This window comes from Tripterygium wilfordii, chromosome 6 (genome assembly GCF_013401445.1).
Source record: "Tripterygium wilfordii isolate XIE 37 chromosome 6, ASM1340144v1, whole genome shotgun sequence".
In the NCBI taxonomy this organism is placed as follows: Eukaryota; Viridiplantae; Streptophyta; class Magnoliopsida; order Celastrales; family Celastraceae; genus Tripterygium; species Tripterygium wilfordii.
Window position 1 is genome coordinate 12,661,805 of NC_052237.1, and position 12,273 is coordinate 12,674,077.

At 38.7% G+C, this 12,273-nt stretch overlaps 2 protein-coding genes across 3 annotated transcripts; both read left to right on the forward strand.

Moving 5' to 3' along the window:
- The first annotated feature begins 158 nt into the window (after positions 1-158).
- On the forward strand, positions 159-4,229 carry LOC119999430 (chlorophyll a-b binding protein 7, chloroplastic). 2 transcript variants are annotated; one of them, XM_038846988.1, is made up of 6 exons: positions 159-367; positions 470-636; positions 1,432-1,578; positions 2,066-2,198; positions 3,152-3,244; positions 3,882-4,229. In XM_038846988.1, exons 1-6 carry the CDS (start codon positions 179-181, stop codon positions 4,182-4,184), a joined length of 1,032 nt encoding a protein of 343 aa, XP_038702916.1. In that variant the 5' UTR covers positions 159-178; the 3' UTR covers positions 4,185-4,229. The 2 variants fall into 2 exon arrangements, with proteins under 2 accessions (XP_038702916.1, XP_038702917.1); XM_038846989.1 differs by lacking the exon at positions 3,152-3,244.
- Positions 4,230-6,281: 2,052 nt separating this feature from the next.
- On the forward strand, positions 6,282-12,176 carry LOC119999940. The gene is made up of 8 exons (XM_038847764.1): positions 6,282-6,440; positions 6,561-8,783; positions 8,870-9,028; positions 9,142-9,321; positions 9,567-9,761; positions 10,605-10,703; positions 10,799-11,383; positions 11,521-12,176. Exons 2-8 carry the CDS (start codon positions 6,630-6,632, stop codon positions 11,875-11,877), a joined length of 3,729 nt encoding a protein of 1,242 aa, XP_038703692.1. The 5' UTR covers positions 6,282-6,440; positions 6,561-6,629; the 3' UTR covers positions 11,878-12,176.
- Positions 12,177-12,273: the final 97 nt, after the last annotated feature.

Below are 12,273 nucleotides of genomic sequence, written 5' to 3' on the forward strand. Positions count from 1 at the left end.
CAGGTGGACTTACAAAAGCCCCCTCAATTTTTTTTGTATAATATCTCTGACCATGACCAGGATAATTGATAATTCATGGTTAGGAATAAAAATTTGTTTTTTATTTAGAAAAAAAAAAAAGATAAAGGAAAACCAGATTTATAATTGATGTTGTTAGAACAGGGCAACAGGCTATGTCATGGCTCTAGCTTTACCTCAGCCCCGCACTTCTCCTTCTCCGATTTCCTCTTCTTCATCTTCTTTGTTTGCTCGCGATAACTTCCTCCGTAGACTCTCCTGCACAACATCACCCCCCAACCCTCGAAACTACCTCTCCGGTACCTCTACAAGGTCTCCTTCTCCAGTCTGCAAAGCCTCATGGCAAGAGGTCTGTCGTTCACAGCATTTTAACTCCGGTATACTATTTCTCAACCTAGTATTTCGGATCTTTTTTCTTATTTGTAAACTCTTGCTGAATTCCTGGATGAAGCTTGCTGGAGTCCTCGTATTCTCGGCGATTCCTTTCACGGCCGTCAAAGCAATCGCCAATAGCCCACTCGGGGGGACGCTTCAGCGGCGACTGCAGCAGAGGAAGAGACTCGCTGTTCAGGAAGCCTCCAAGCTACGGGACCTAGCAGAAAAGGCTAGAAATGAGAGGTAATTTCTATAGAGACCATTTCATCATTTATTATTAGCATTTTTAACTTGAGCACCAAATCAAAATTTACGTATTTCATTCCCTCAAATGTTCACTTATGGAAAGATAGTTTAAGCTACTGGAACTATCATATATTCCTTTTGCATCATTGTTTTCTTCCTCCGTCTTGGTCACTAAATTCATGTATTTTTGGTTTTGTTTGGATGAATTAAATGAGGAGGAGGATATATAAGAATTATATGAAACTACTTAAACATCAGTTAATATTGGTTAACTGTAATTTGTGTTGGGACATCAAATTGATATGCTTTCTTATTATACCAGTATAGATGATACTGGGATGTTTGGTAATGGTGCTTTTTTACAGAAACATAAAGAATCCATGTTTCTATGGAGTACTTGGCAAGGTTAGAAGTGAAAATTGTTGTAATTTCCTTTAGACACCGATATTTGTACATTGGTGTGATATTCTCTTGTAGGAATTATTAATTTATGGTGATTCCTGAATATCTAGCAAATATTTCGTCTTTAGAATACTTCCAGCTTTATAATAGTCACTGTACATGCAATGGTGTAACTGTGATCCAATAGGTACAGTAATGGATATGATCTAGGACTTGGTAATTGAAGGATTTGAGGGCATTTATGCTCTGGAAGGTCATTTACGGGGCCAAATAAAATGATCACTTTGTTATTGTTGTTGATTTTATTTTTGGGCAGACTCTTTTATTGTTGCTATTACTGATTTTGAATATGTAAATTCATTAGAAGATAATAGTTGTCCAACTTTGCAGTTCATGGCATGGAGAGGGGCGTCCTCGCTGGCTTGGCCCCATTCCGTACAACTATCCTTCATATCTAACTGGAGAACTACCAGGCGATTACGGCTTTGACATTGCAGGTCTGAGCAAGGATCCAGTGGCCTTGCAGAAATATTTTAAGTACGCCACATCTTTTTATTTCCTTATGCTTTTAGTTGAGTGGTGAATTTCCACTTAAGTCCTCTTGGCTCTCCTTTCCTAACTCCTCTCCGTATTTGCTCATGCCTATTTGAGATTTGCTGCTCTTTCCATCTGAGGGGACTGCTGATAATGCAATGGTTGCCTCCTTTATATACTGATTACTGAATGCTGATTATCAATGGTTTTAAGCTTTTGCAGCCAGACTAAGACACTGCTAATCATACATTCATACCATTGTTTGTAAAAGCCCTTTAATCCTTATTGATAAGCAAAGCCTTTTGGAATTACACTGTTTAGACTTTTTCCTGGGGGAATTTTGTTTACCTTACCCTCTCTTTGTCTTTTTAAAGTGTCACTATTTCATTGTTAATTTGCCTTCAATGAAGCATTGTCAACTTGAGGTGAACTCAATATATTGTTTATATCTAATTCTGAAATCGATGATTGGTTTAATCTCACCGTGCAGCTTTGAAATACTTCATGCTCGTTGGGCTATGCTTGCTTCCCTTGGTGCTTTGGTTCCAGAAGTGTTAGATTTAATTGGAGCATTTCACTTTGTTGAACCTGTCTGGTGGAGAGTTGGCTATTCTAAGCTTAAGGCTAGTATATTCCATCTCATCTGCCAATCATTATGTTAATGTTCATATCTTCTTGTATATTTGATCAATATTTTGGTGGTAGTTTCTGATGAAAAAATCTTTCACTCGTTTTGGTGGTCTTTATGGAATAGGTTTGGTTCCACCCAAATCTTCTTTTTTCATTGGTTTAACTTCTTCTTCGTGTTCTTTTGTTGGGGGAGGGGGTTTCTTCTGTTTTTTTCTGGATGTGAGGATTCAACTTCTTGCCTTGAGGGCAAGATGATGAGGTGCCAGCCATTTGAACCAGCAGCACTCCTCAGAACCAGTTTACAAGGACCTTCATTTCAGCAGCCGAAACCGAGCCCCCCACCCTCAAAACTCTCCTCAAGCCATGCATACAAAACATTTTTCATTTTGCGAGAGACTTTTGCAGTATTTGGCCAAAATTTTCAGATATTTATGTTATGGGTAGCCTGATTCTTAAATGGTCATTGTTTTCTGTAATTCCCCAGTCACCTTCTTTTCCATATCATTCACATGAGATCTTGATGACTACAGGTGTCATGAGAATGGTAGTTTCTAGTTTGCCTAAATATATGGTAATAAAGTGCTCCCCCCGAGGAATTGTTTCTTCTTCTCTTTCACTGCATTTCTTTGCTTTGTGATTGTTCGACTTCCTTTTTTCCCGGTGATGGAGGATTCAAGCCCATACCCTCGAGAGAAATTTAGAGTATCTAGAAAGTTATGTGGATTGAAATCATTGTTACAAGAAAGCTGACTAAGGGAAAACATTCCGATGTTTAGTGCACAAGCATTTGTGAGATGAGTGCTAGAGATGATATAACAGTTGTCACTTGATTTGAAAGCTCTAAGCTATGAACTAGAATGCAGTTTACCAAAGTTAGAACTTCAAGAAGCAACATTAAAAGTATTATAACTATTATCGCTGACTGATTCCTTGAACTTTGAAACAGGGAGATACATTGGACTACCTTGGCATCCCAGGACTCCACTTAGCTGGAAGCCAAGGAGTGCTAGTCATTGCTATTTGCCAAGTGTTACTGATGGTAATGACTCCATCTTGTACACTTGTATGCCGGATTAATTCTTCTGTTTTGACTTTTGTGTGAATCTGCCCCATTTTTCGACATTTCAACTTTGTGCCTATGCAAGGACTTTACTAGCTAGTATCTTGAAGTTTAAGTGAATTGGATAAATTTTTGTGTTGGCTTACCCTAATCTAGCCAAGTTCTTGTCTATTTGGCTGGGAGGAGAAAGATTTGTCTTGGTTTGGCTGACCGGACGTATTTTTCCCCAATTCTTGTCTATCATTTAAGCATGGGGGTAGAATTTGAGATATTTTCAGCACCATATGCCTCCTCACCCACGTGAGTTGGAAAGTAACTAATTCATCTCTAGGGAAGTAGTGATAGACTTGGGGAGCAGCTTATTAATTCACAGCTCTGCATAGGCTTGTGGAGCCCATGGTCATTACACCCTTTAAAAACTGCAGATATGGTTACCTTGATGTCTGGCAACACATTCATTTACTTGTAATTGTAAACTAGTCTGCTAATTACATAGTATGTATTTAACATGTCTAAGCCGACAATTAGATAGGTCATGCATGATGCATCCTTTTGTTTGTCATGAATCGTGATTATGTTATGGATTCTAAAATGTCTTCTTTTGTGGTGTAAGTAGGTTGGACCAGAATATGCAAGATATTGCGGGATTGAGGCTTTGGAGCCTCTAGGAATATACTTGCCAGGCGATATTAATTATCCGGGAGGAGCACTTTTTGATCCATTGAACTTGTCGAAAGACCCAGTAGCTTTTGAGGAGCTGAAGGTGAAAGAGATTAAGAATGGACGGTTAGCGATGGTTGCGTGGTTAGGGTTTTATGTACAAGCAGCTTTGACAGGTAAAGGTCCTGTGCAGAATCTTATGGAACATTTATCAGATCCATTTCACAATAATTTGTTTTCGTTGCTGAAATCCATGTAAATTAAAGTTTGTTTTGAGTAGATAATCACTTTACTTTTATTCCTATATGTTGAGGCGAGGCCCCATGCATCCCTGTGCATGCATTCATGTGTCACAAAGATTGCGGCATGTCCCATGTGCAGATGATAATGCTCAGAGTCGGAGAGAGCTATGTAAATTCAGAATACTTGGATTGATTTGTCTCATGATGTCCAAGTATAGTCTTATAGACCTGATAAGTTTGCATGTGGAGTTATGGCTTATGGTAGATGCAAGAATTGGATATCTATTATCTAACCTAACAATGAAGAAACTTGGTGGCCAGGCGTACATTTAGAATTGATGAAGTATATATCAATATAATTAAGTAGAGGGGTGTTGATCTCGAAGCTCCCAAGGCTAAATCAAGTGGAACTGTTTAAAAGGAGAAACATGAAACTTGGGTTGGGTGAAGGCAAGGCAAAAGAAATAGATGGTGTGGTGTGGGGTGGGGTGGGGGGGGGGGGGGTGGCTGGCTGACGCGCACGCGCGTGTGTGTGTGGGCTCTCTGGAACTTTGGCTTTATTAGCTGTAGCCTGTACTCTGTAGTGATTGTCCATAGGGAATTAGGCATAGCTTGATGGGGGGGTTTCTGTGTTTTTTGAGTGTAAAAGAAGGTAGAGCTATTTTTAAACCAGGAGTTCCCCTAAAAAGGAATGGTTCATTGTATCATGTTCCCTTGTTAATTTGTTATGGTTGAATTATTCAGCTTTTTCCGTGCCCAATAATGTGAATGCATTAGGAGTAGTTGAGAATTGATCAAATTTCTCAACAAATTAAGGATTGTTGTCTTCCATAACTCTTTTTTTTTTTCCTCCCCCATTTAGGAAATAAAGACAGACAGACTAGGTGATGTATATCTATATAACTCAAAATACAATCATTGCCAGCTTCGTAGTTCATAGATGCAGACCATTGACCTGATTGTTATTCATATCAGTAATCAGTTTTAGGACTTATTAGTTCCTTTCTTTTTAATAAAAAATTAGGGACTAAAATGGCCAGAGAGATCCAGCCACATATTCTATTCTGGTTTCAACAGAAAGGAAGCTCTATTCCTCAAAAATAAATTAAATTAAATGGCCCACTTTCGTTTTTGGCTTCTTTTATACGAAATAAATAAGTATTGTGTTTTTGATAATTTTGGCCACACACGAATGATAAAAGTAGAGTAGACTTGTTAACTAATTATTGGTTTCGAGGTCATTTTCATTCTATCTACACCACCATAATATGAATGGCCTTGCCTGTAATATATTAAATTCATCATTTTTTCCTATTTTTTTTTTAAAAAGAAAATGAAAATGTGATACTACGAGATTCGTAACAAAATTACGCTAAGCTAATAATAGTATATTAATGCAAATACAAGTCCAATCAAATGTATTGTATTATATTATATTTAGCTCTTACACGCGTTATTTAGCTATTACTCCTCTTTGCGATTTCGTGACGTTTGACACTTGACTTGGTATGTTGCTCTTTCGCTGAACAAGAAGACATTTTTATCTTTTGTCTTTCTTTGCTTCTATAAAAGGAAGAGGAGTAATAACTAACTAATAACCGCGTGTAAGAGAAAAATTAATTAGCTTCTTTTTTTTTTTTTCTTCCCCTGGTATATTAACTGTCCTGAATTCTGATGGGTATTATCTCATGGATGACAATGATATCATATATTTATCATCAAAGCAAAACAAAAAAAATATACAGTCTATAATCTCAATCGATCCATAAGATAGATATATTTGAGTTTCTCACAAAAAGAATAAGAAGAATCCATAAGATAGATATATTTGAGTTTCTCACAAAAAGAATAAGAAGAAGAAGAAGAAAATATATTTGAGTTGCAACATTTTGGATTAGCAGATGACAACCAGATTAGAAGTAGTAACTAGTAAGAAGATCAATTGTAAAATATATTATCATTTTAAAAATAAAAGAAAAAAAAAATGATTTGATACTTGAACTTGAATAACTTGATATTGATAGGGATGCATTGGTTCATATTATATTAAATTTCACAAGAGAGGAGAGCCCCATGTCCCCATACCCATACATAGCGGGTCTCTCTGTATATTTAATTATCTCAAAGCCAGCTGTTTTCTTTTGTTTCAAACTCTAAACTCTCCTATCCTCCCCCTTGATCTCTCTCTCTCTTGATCTACGCTCCCATTCACATTCCACACTTTACCCATCGCACTCTCTCGATCCGCTTCATCCCGATTTCAACCAATTACGGTGAGTCCTCTTCACCCGTTCTCTCATTCCAGATCTATTTTTTTTCTTCTTAATTTTTATTGACTAGTTAATTGATTTTTATGTCGATTGTCTGCATCTCTTTTCTTTCATCTGGATTAGTGCCTGTGCCTCTTGTTGTTGTCGTTGTTGTTCTCTGTGATTGGGCGTGTGAATTCTGGTTGGGGAACAATGACGGTCGACGTGGAGGTCAATGTCAATGGAAACGGTAAGGTGTCCATCAAGGGTGAGAGTGAGGTCGAGGACAATTGTAGCTACCAGGATTTGAACAAAGGTGGGGATTCCAATACACTCAAGCAAAAACAACTCCAAGAGAATGACACTGGTGGGAAGGACGATTGTGGTGACACCTCCTACGTTTTCGTTACCGGAAACGACATCGTTTCCACTGATCCGGCTGAGGATGGAGATGGTGGTATTAAGAACCACAATGTCGGTTATGAAGATCATGGGATTGAGAATGGGGTGGACAATGCAGTCTCCACGGATCAAGCCAATGCTGGGGAGGGGGAGCTTATTACCACTGCTGCTGTTACTCAATCTGAGCCCCCACCGCTCCACGTTCACGTGGAATCTTCTATGGAAGAGACCTCGGAGGAGCCTCAAGGAATTGTTGTGTCGGAGGTTACTGAATGCAAAGGGGAGTTGCCACTTCTCCACCATGAGAAACAAAAGGGAGGAGAAGTTGCAACTACAATGGGTGCCCAATCTGATCAACCTCTACCCAGTCCTCCTGGCGATGAGGACTCTAGATGGGAAAGCAATTCGTGTTTGGTTGAAGAAAATCAAGAGTCTCAAAGTGCAGTTACAGTGAATGTTGTCCATCGTCAAGTGGATCAGATGGATGATTCAGCAAATATGACCTCCGAAGTTCCTAGGATGGAACTTGAGTTGGAGGTGGAACAAAATTTGGAAAACCCACCTGCTGATGTCCAAGCAGAGACAGAAACAACTTATATTGCTATACTTGATCAGGATAGGGTTACCTTACCTGCTGATCATGCTGGAGACAGTGTTGCAGGGGTTGTTCTCAGTAGTGGTTCTCTTTCTGGCAATCAAGTCAAAGCTGAAGAAAATGGGCCTGCTGAGGATGTGGAAACCTTGCCCTCTCCTGACTCTGGAAGTGCATCCATCGAGGTTCCTGTTGCTGATATACAGTCAGATATGGGAGTTGATGGTAATGACGCTGTGGCGAATGAAAACAAAGATGGCTTGCTTTCTGTCGCGACCAAGGAAATTGTTTCAGAAGCAACTCTTGATAATGAGCAAAATGGATTTTCCGACAATGCCGATGATCTGCCCTCCAAAATTTTCTCTGAGAATGTCCCTGTTGAAAGTAGTGAAAGCTTACTGTCTGTTACTATTGAAGATGCAGCCATGAATTCTGCTTTTGATGATGCGAGAACAGAAGGTGAAAATTTCGATGTCAAAAGTGATGAATATTCTGTTTCCAATCCTGCAAAGGATATGGGTGTAGAATCTGTAGTTGTTACTGACGACCACGCCAAAACCATCCCTCTTGATAATGCTTCTGCGAATAGTGCTGTTGATGATGCTAGAGGAAAGAGTGATGTTGTAAAAAGCAACGAATGTGCTGATTCTAATACGAAAAAGAATGCGGAAGTAGAATCCACGATAAGCGTTACTCTTGATAATGCCACCAAAAATTGTGCCGTTTATGATGTCAGAACAGAGAGTGGAGTTGAAGAACTGAACGTAGAAAGTAATGGATGTTCTGATTCTAATCCCACAAACCATGTTGAAGTAGAATTAGAGGTTAATAACGGCCATACAATGGAATATACAACATCAAGTGACCAACGGATCAGTGATGTGGAGACTGCAATTGAAAGTAGTTTGTATTCCATTTACTCTGAAGAGAAATTATCTTCCCTCTCAAATGGTGATGCCAACTCGGTGGAAAATCGATCTTCTGAAAACATGGACGGAGAAAGTCATACAGTTGAGTTAGTTCAGAGTCAAATCACCAGTGCTGATGTGAAAGCTGAGTCTGACATGAGCAGCACAGATGTTCTGTATAATAATTCTATTGTTACTCTGGAAAATGAAGGAGATCAATTCACTGGGATAGATGGTGCAAATAAAAGTAAAGTTTCAACAGCTTCAATTGAAGGTTCCACAGGTAATGCTTCTGAAGAGCAGGATGTGCCAGCTGAACAGGTGAAGAGGCCATTTCACTACTTAATAAAGATTCCAAGATTTGAGGATGAGAACTTGAAAGCGCAGATCAGACAAGCTCAGTCACAACTTGAGGAGAAAACTCAAAGTCGAGATGCTATTCAACCTGAAATCCAGAGAAAAAGGGTAAGAAATCTCTCTGAAATGAAAATTGGTATTTATGCAGTTATAGTTGACTATTTTTTCGATTGTTGAAATGCTGCTTTGATTAGGTCAATTATAAGGAGTATGTGGATAATCTCAAAGCTGCCATATCTGAAGAGAAAACTCTACGAGACTTGCTTAGAGCTAAACGCAAGGAAATGGAGTCTCTTCAAGCTGTGAGTAACAGAGCAAGGAATGCTATTTCTGTTGAGGGCATTGAGGGCACGGTAGGGGACTATTTACTTTTACTTTGTGTTGTTTTCGGTATTTGTTGTGTCTTAATGCATTTATACAATCAATTACATTCTTCTTTCCCTTCAATTTTGTGGCTTTTGAGCAGATACGCAATATGGAACACAAGCTACAACATGAAACCCTGACTTTAAAAGAGGAAAAGCTGTTGATACGTGAAATGAAACAACTGAAACAACAACGTGAGCAGGTCTCTTCTACTATGGGTACCCAGGAAGAAGTTCAGGAGGCCATAGACCAAAAAGAAGACATAGAAGAGCGCTTGAAGGTATTATTTCATATTGCTTTCAATGTGTTTACTTTGTCGACGATGCATGCTATGCTCCTACCTTTTAAAGTCTCATTATAATAGAAGCAGGGGTGCGCCTACTATCTGTGTCTCTCATACCCCTTTAACTTCAGGAATCTAACAGATGCTAAAGAGAGTGTCCAGTTATCTTTGTCATTCTTGTTTTATGCTGATATAGACATAGACGAGGCATTTGGTGGCTTATTTGATTCCATTGTTTACAGTTTTTGAGGAATGAAGCTGATTTGCTTAGAGGTAAGATTTTTAAAGCTGGGGTTGTGGCCAAAGATGCTAAGAAGAAACTCTCTGAGGAGTCTGAAATGCTTGATGAATTGCAAGCTCAGCGTCAAGCTGCAGATGTTGTTCGCCAAGAAGCATATGCACATTTACAATGTTTGAAGAAACAATCATTTGAGAAGGTATGCTGTTAGAATTTATTTATGGACAACTGTTTTTGAAGACTAACAAGATGTTTTATGGTAGAAATACGCAGTGTCCAACATTCTATGGTTCCTTTCAATGCTGCATGCTGCACATCCAACATTCTATGTCTCTTTTCAATGCTGCACACAAAACTTGCGTTGTTGGTATTCCTAGTTATAGTAAACAGACTGTTCAGCATATGTTTTGCTTTTATCTGTAGGAATACTGAAGTAACAACAGGAAAAGTTTTTTCATTGCTTTCATAGTAGTGGCCAACCCTTCCCCTCCAGTTTTGTTCCAGAAACACACTTTGGTGGAAGTAATTTCGAATATATATTGTTAATAATTAGTAAGATGTGTAGAAATGTATTGAGGTGTGTTTTTTTTCTTTGATAACCATGACAGATGGTGACGTTTAAGATACTTGAGCAGATGAAACAAAAATTATCAGAAATTTTCATCCCAAGGTTGATTAAATGAATCGAAGCAATGGAGCTCGCTTAAGTCATAACAATACTTCATTTATGGTGATGGATTATCCATGCAAATCTAATGCCTTTATAACTGGAAAAATAACGTGTAGTTCAAGTTGAAAATCTTAGACTTGTGCTGTCCCCTATTGCATGCTGAGCCATTTTGTTATTTCATGTGCAAAATTATTCTGACAAATCTTACATTCAGTTCATGACAGAAAGGGAGTGTTCAGAGTAGATATGAATATATGATGGTTGATATGAATTCTGACCTTTATTTGCTTTTCTTCCCTCCTCCCCCTCCTTTTTAGCTTTTCTGAATCTCTCGAGAAACTATTCACCTACTCCATTCCATTAATTTTGCAGAGCAAATTCTTTTTCAACTACAGGGATGATAAAAGGGAAGCTACCGATTTGGCATCAGCAGGAGATAAAGAAGCACTTCAACGACTTTGTGTTAACCAGGTGTGCTCATGCAGTACCTCGTTTCTTTGATATGGAATTGTCCTGATTTTTCACCTAAAAGACTTTCCAACTTATCTAGTATATGTTTGTTTTAGGTGGAGAGAGTTATGGAGCAGTGGAACAATAATCTTGAGTTCCGGAGGGATTACACGAGATGCAACATGAGAAGCACGCTATGGAGACTGAGAACATTGGACGGCCGTTCACTTGGTCCAGATGAAGATCCGCCGGTAATTCCCAATGTTGTAAATGAGAGAGTGGCCAGTGCTGTGCCACCAATTTCTATTGAGAGAGTGGAGAAACAAGTTACGCCACTTAATGCGACAAAAGCAGATGATAAATTCACAACAAAGGTTGCAGACCAAAAGAATCAGACAGCCAAAACAAAGAAGCCTACAAAACATGCTCCTTTGTTGTTTGGCTCAGTAACAGTCTCTGGTAGAGATGAAATCAAAGATGTGAGAGAGGAAGAGCATAAGCGCACAATGGAAGAAGAAGAATCTGCAAGGAAGGCAGAGCAGTTGAAAAAGGAAGAGCAAGCTGCCAAATTGAAGGAACAACATCGGTTGGAGGAGAAGACCAAAGCTGCTGAGGCGCTAGAGAGGAAGAAGAGAATTGCAGAAAAGGCTCAGGCGAGGGCTGCGCTTAGAGCACGAAAGGAAGCAGAGCATAAAGAGAAGGTAAATTCCCACCAGAGTTCCAACTAAAGATGAATTTCAATATTGCATTTTTTAGGAAATGTGCGGCAATGATAATTAATTATTATTCTTTTTCTATTTTGTATTGAGGATAAAAAAGAAGCATTGTATGTTTTCAGGAAAAGGAGAAGAGGGCAAGAAAGAAGGAGAAAAGGAAGGCAGCAGCGGGAGAGGATGCAAATGATAACAATGAGGGGGAATCTACTATTCCAAGCTCTGAAACTATAACCGAGACTCTCAGGGAATCTGAAATTGAAGAGAAGCTTGTGGCAGTGACAAAGAGGCCTCAAAAGGCACCGCAGTTCAAGCAGCATAGCAAGGCAAAATCGACCCCCCTACCTCTTCGCAACCGTGGTAAGAGAAGGATGCAAACTTGGATGTGGGTTGTAGTTGCGGCATTGGTCCTTTTGGCCTTGTTTCTGGTGGGAAACAGCGGTATCTCTTATCATTTTGGTCTGCAGCGATTCGGTTTCTGAAAGCATCCTTTGCTTATTGTTTCTAGGCAATCAGCCAGAAAGAAACCATCCCATAGATATTAATTAGGCCATTCTTTAGTTGTCTTTTGTTTGGTTTTCTATAGTTTGCTTTTAATTAATTACCATAAGCGGGGGTTGGATTTATTATTATTATTTTGTGTTTCTCTCTTTCACACAGCATGATATAGATTGATTTTCTGTAATGCCCTAATATTAAGGGAAGGATTATAGTATTGTTTTCATTAGTGTAATACAATAGGATAAATGGAATGATTATTATCTCTAGTCTACTGCCAAAACTTTGGATTTGTGAAAAGTGGAAAATTTTGATGATGGATTTTTTTTTTTTTAATTTTTTAAATTTCCTTTTGCATTTGTTCGTACAAAGTTGCGAAA

Excerpts from the sequence above, each read along its gene's own strand:
- LOC119999430 (XM_038846988.1), top strand. The coding sequence starts at position 179 with ATGGCTCTAGCTTTACCTCAGCCCCGCACTTCTCCTTCTCCGATTTCC. Across the intron at positions 637-1,431 it reads GAAAAGGCTAGAAATGAGAG|TTCATGGCATGGAGAGGGGC; the intron begins GTAATTTCTATA and ends CCAACTTTGCAG. Across the intron at positions 2,199-3,151 it reads TTGGCTATTCTAAGCTTAAG|GGAGATACATTGGACTACCT; the intron begins GCTAGTATATTC and ends ACTTTGAAACAG.
- LOC119999940 (XM_038847764.1), top strand. The coding sequence starts at position 6,630 with ATGACGGTCGACGTGGAGGTCAATGTCAATGGAAACGGTAAGGTGTCC. Across the intron at positions 9,029-9,141 it reads TTGAGGGCATTGAGGGCACG|ATACGCAATATGGAACACAA; the intron begins GTAGGGGACTAT and ends GCTTTTGAGCAG. Across the intron at positions 11,384-11,520 it reads AAGCAGAGCATAAAGAGAAG|GAAAAGGAGAAGAGGGCAAG; the intron begins GTAAATTCCCAC and ends GTATGTTTTCAG.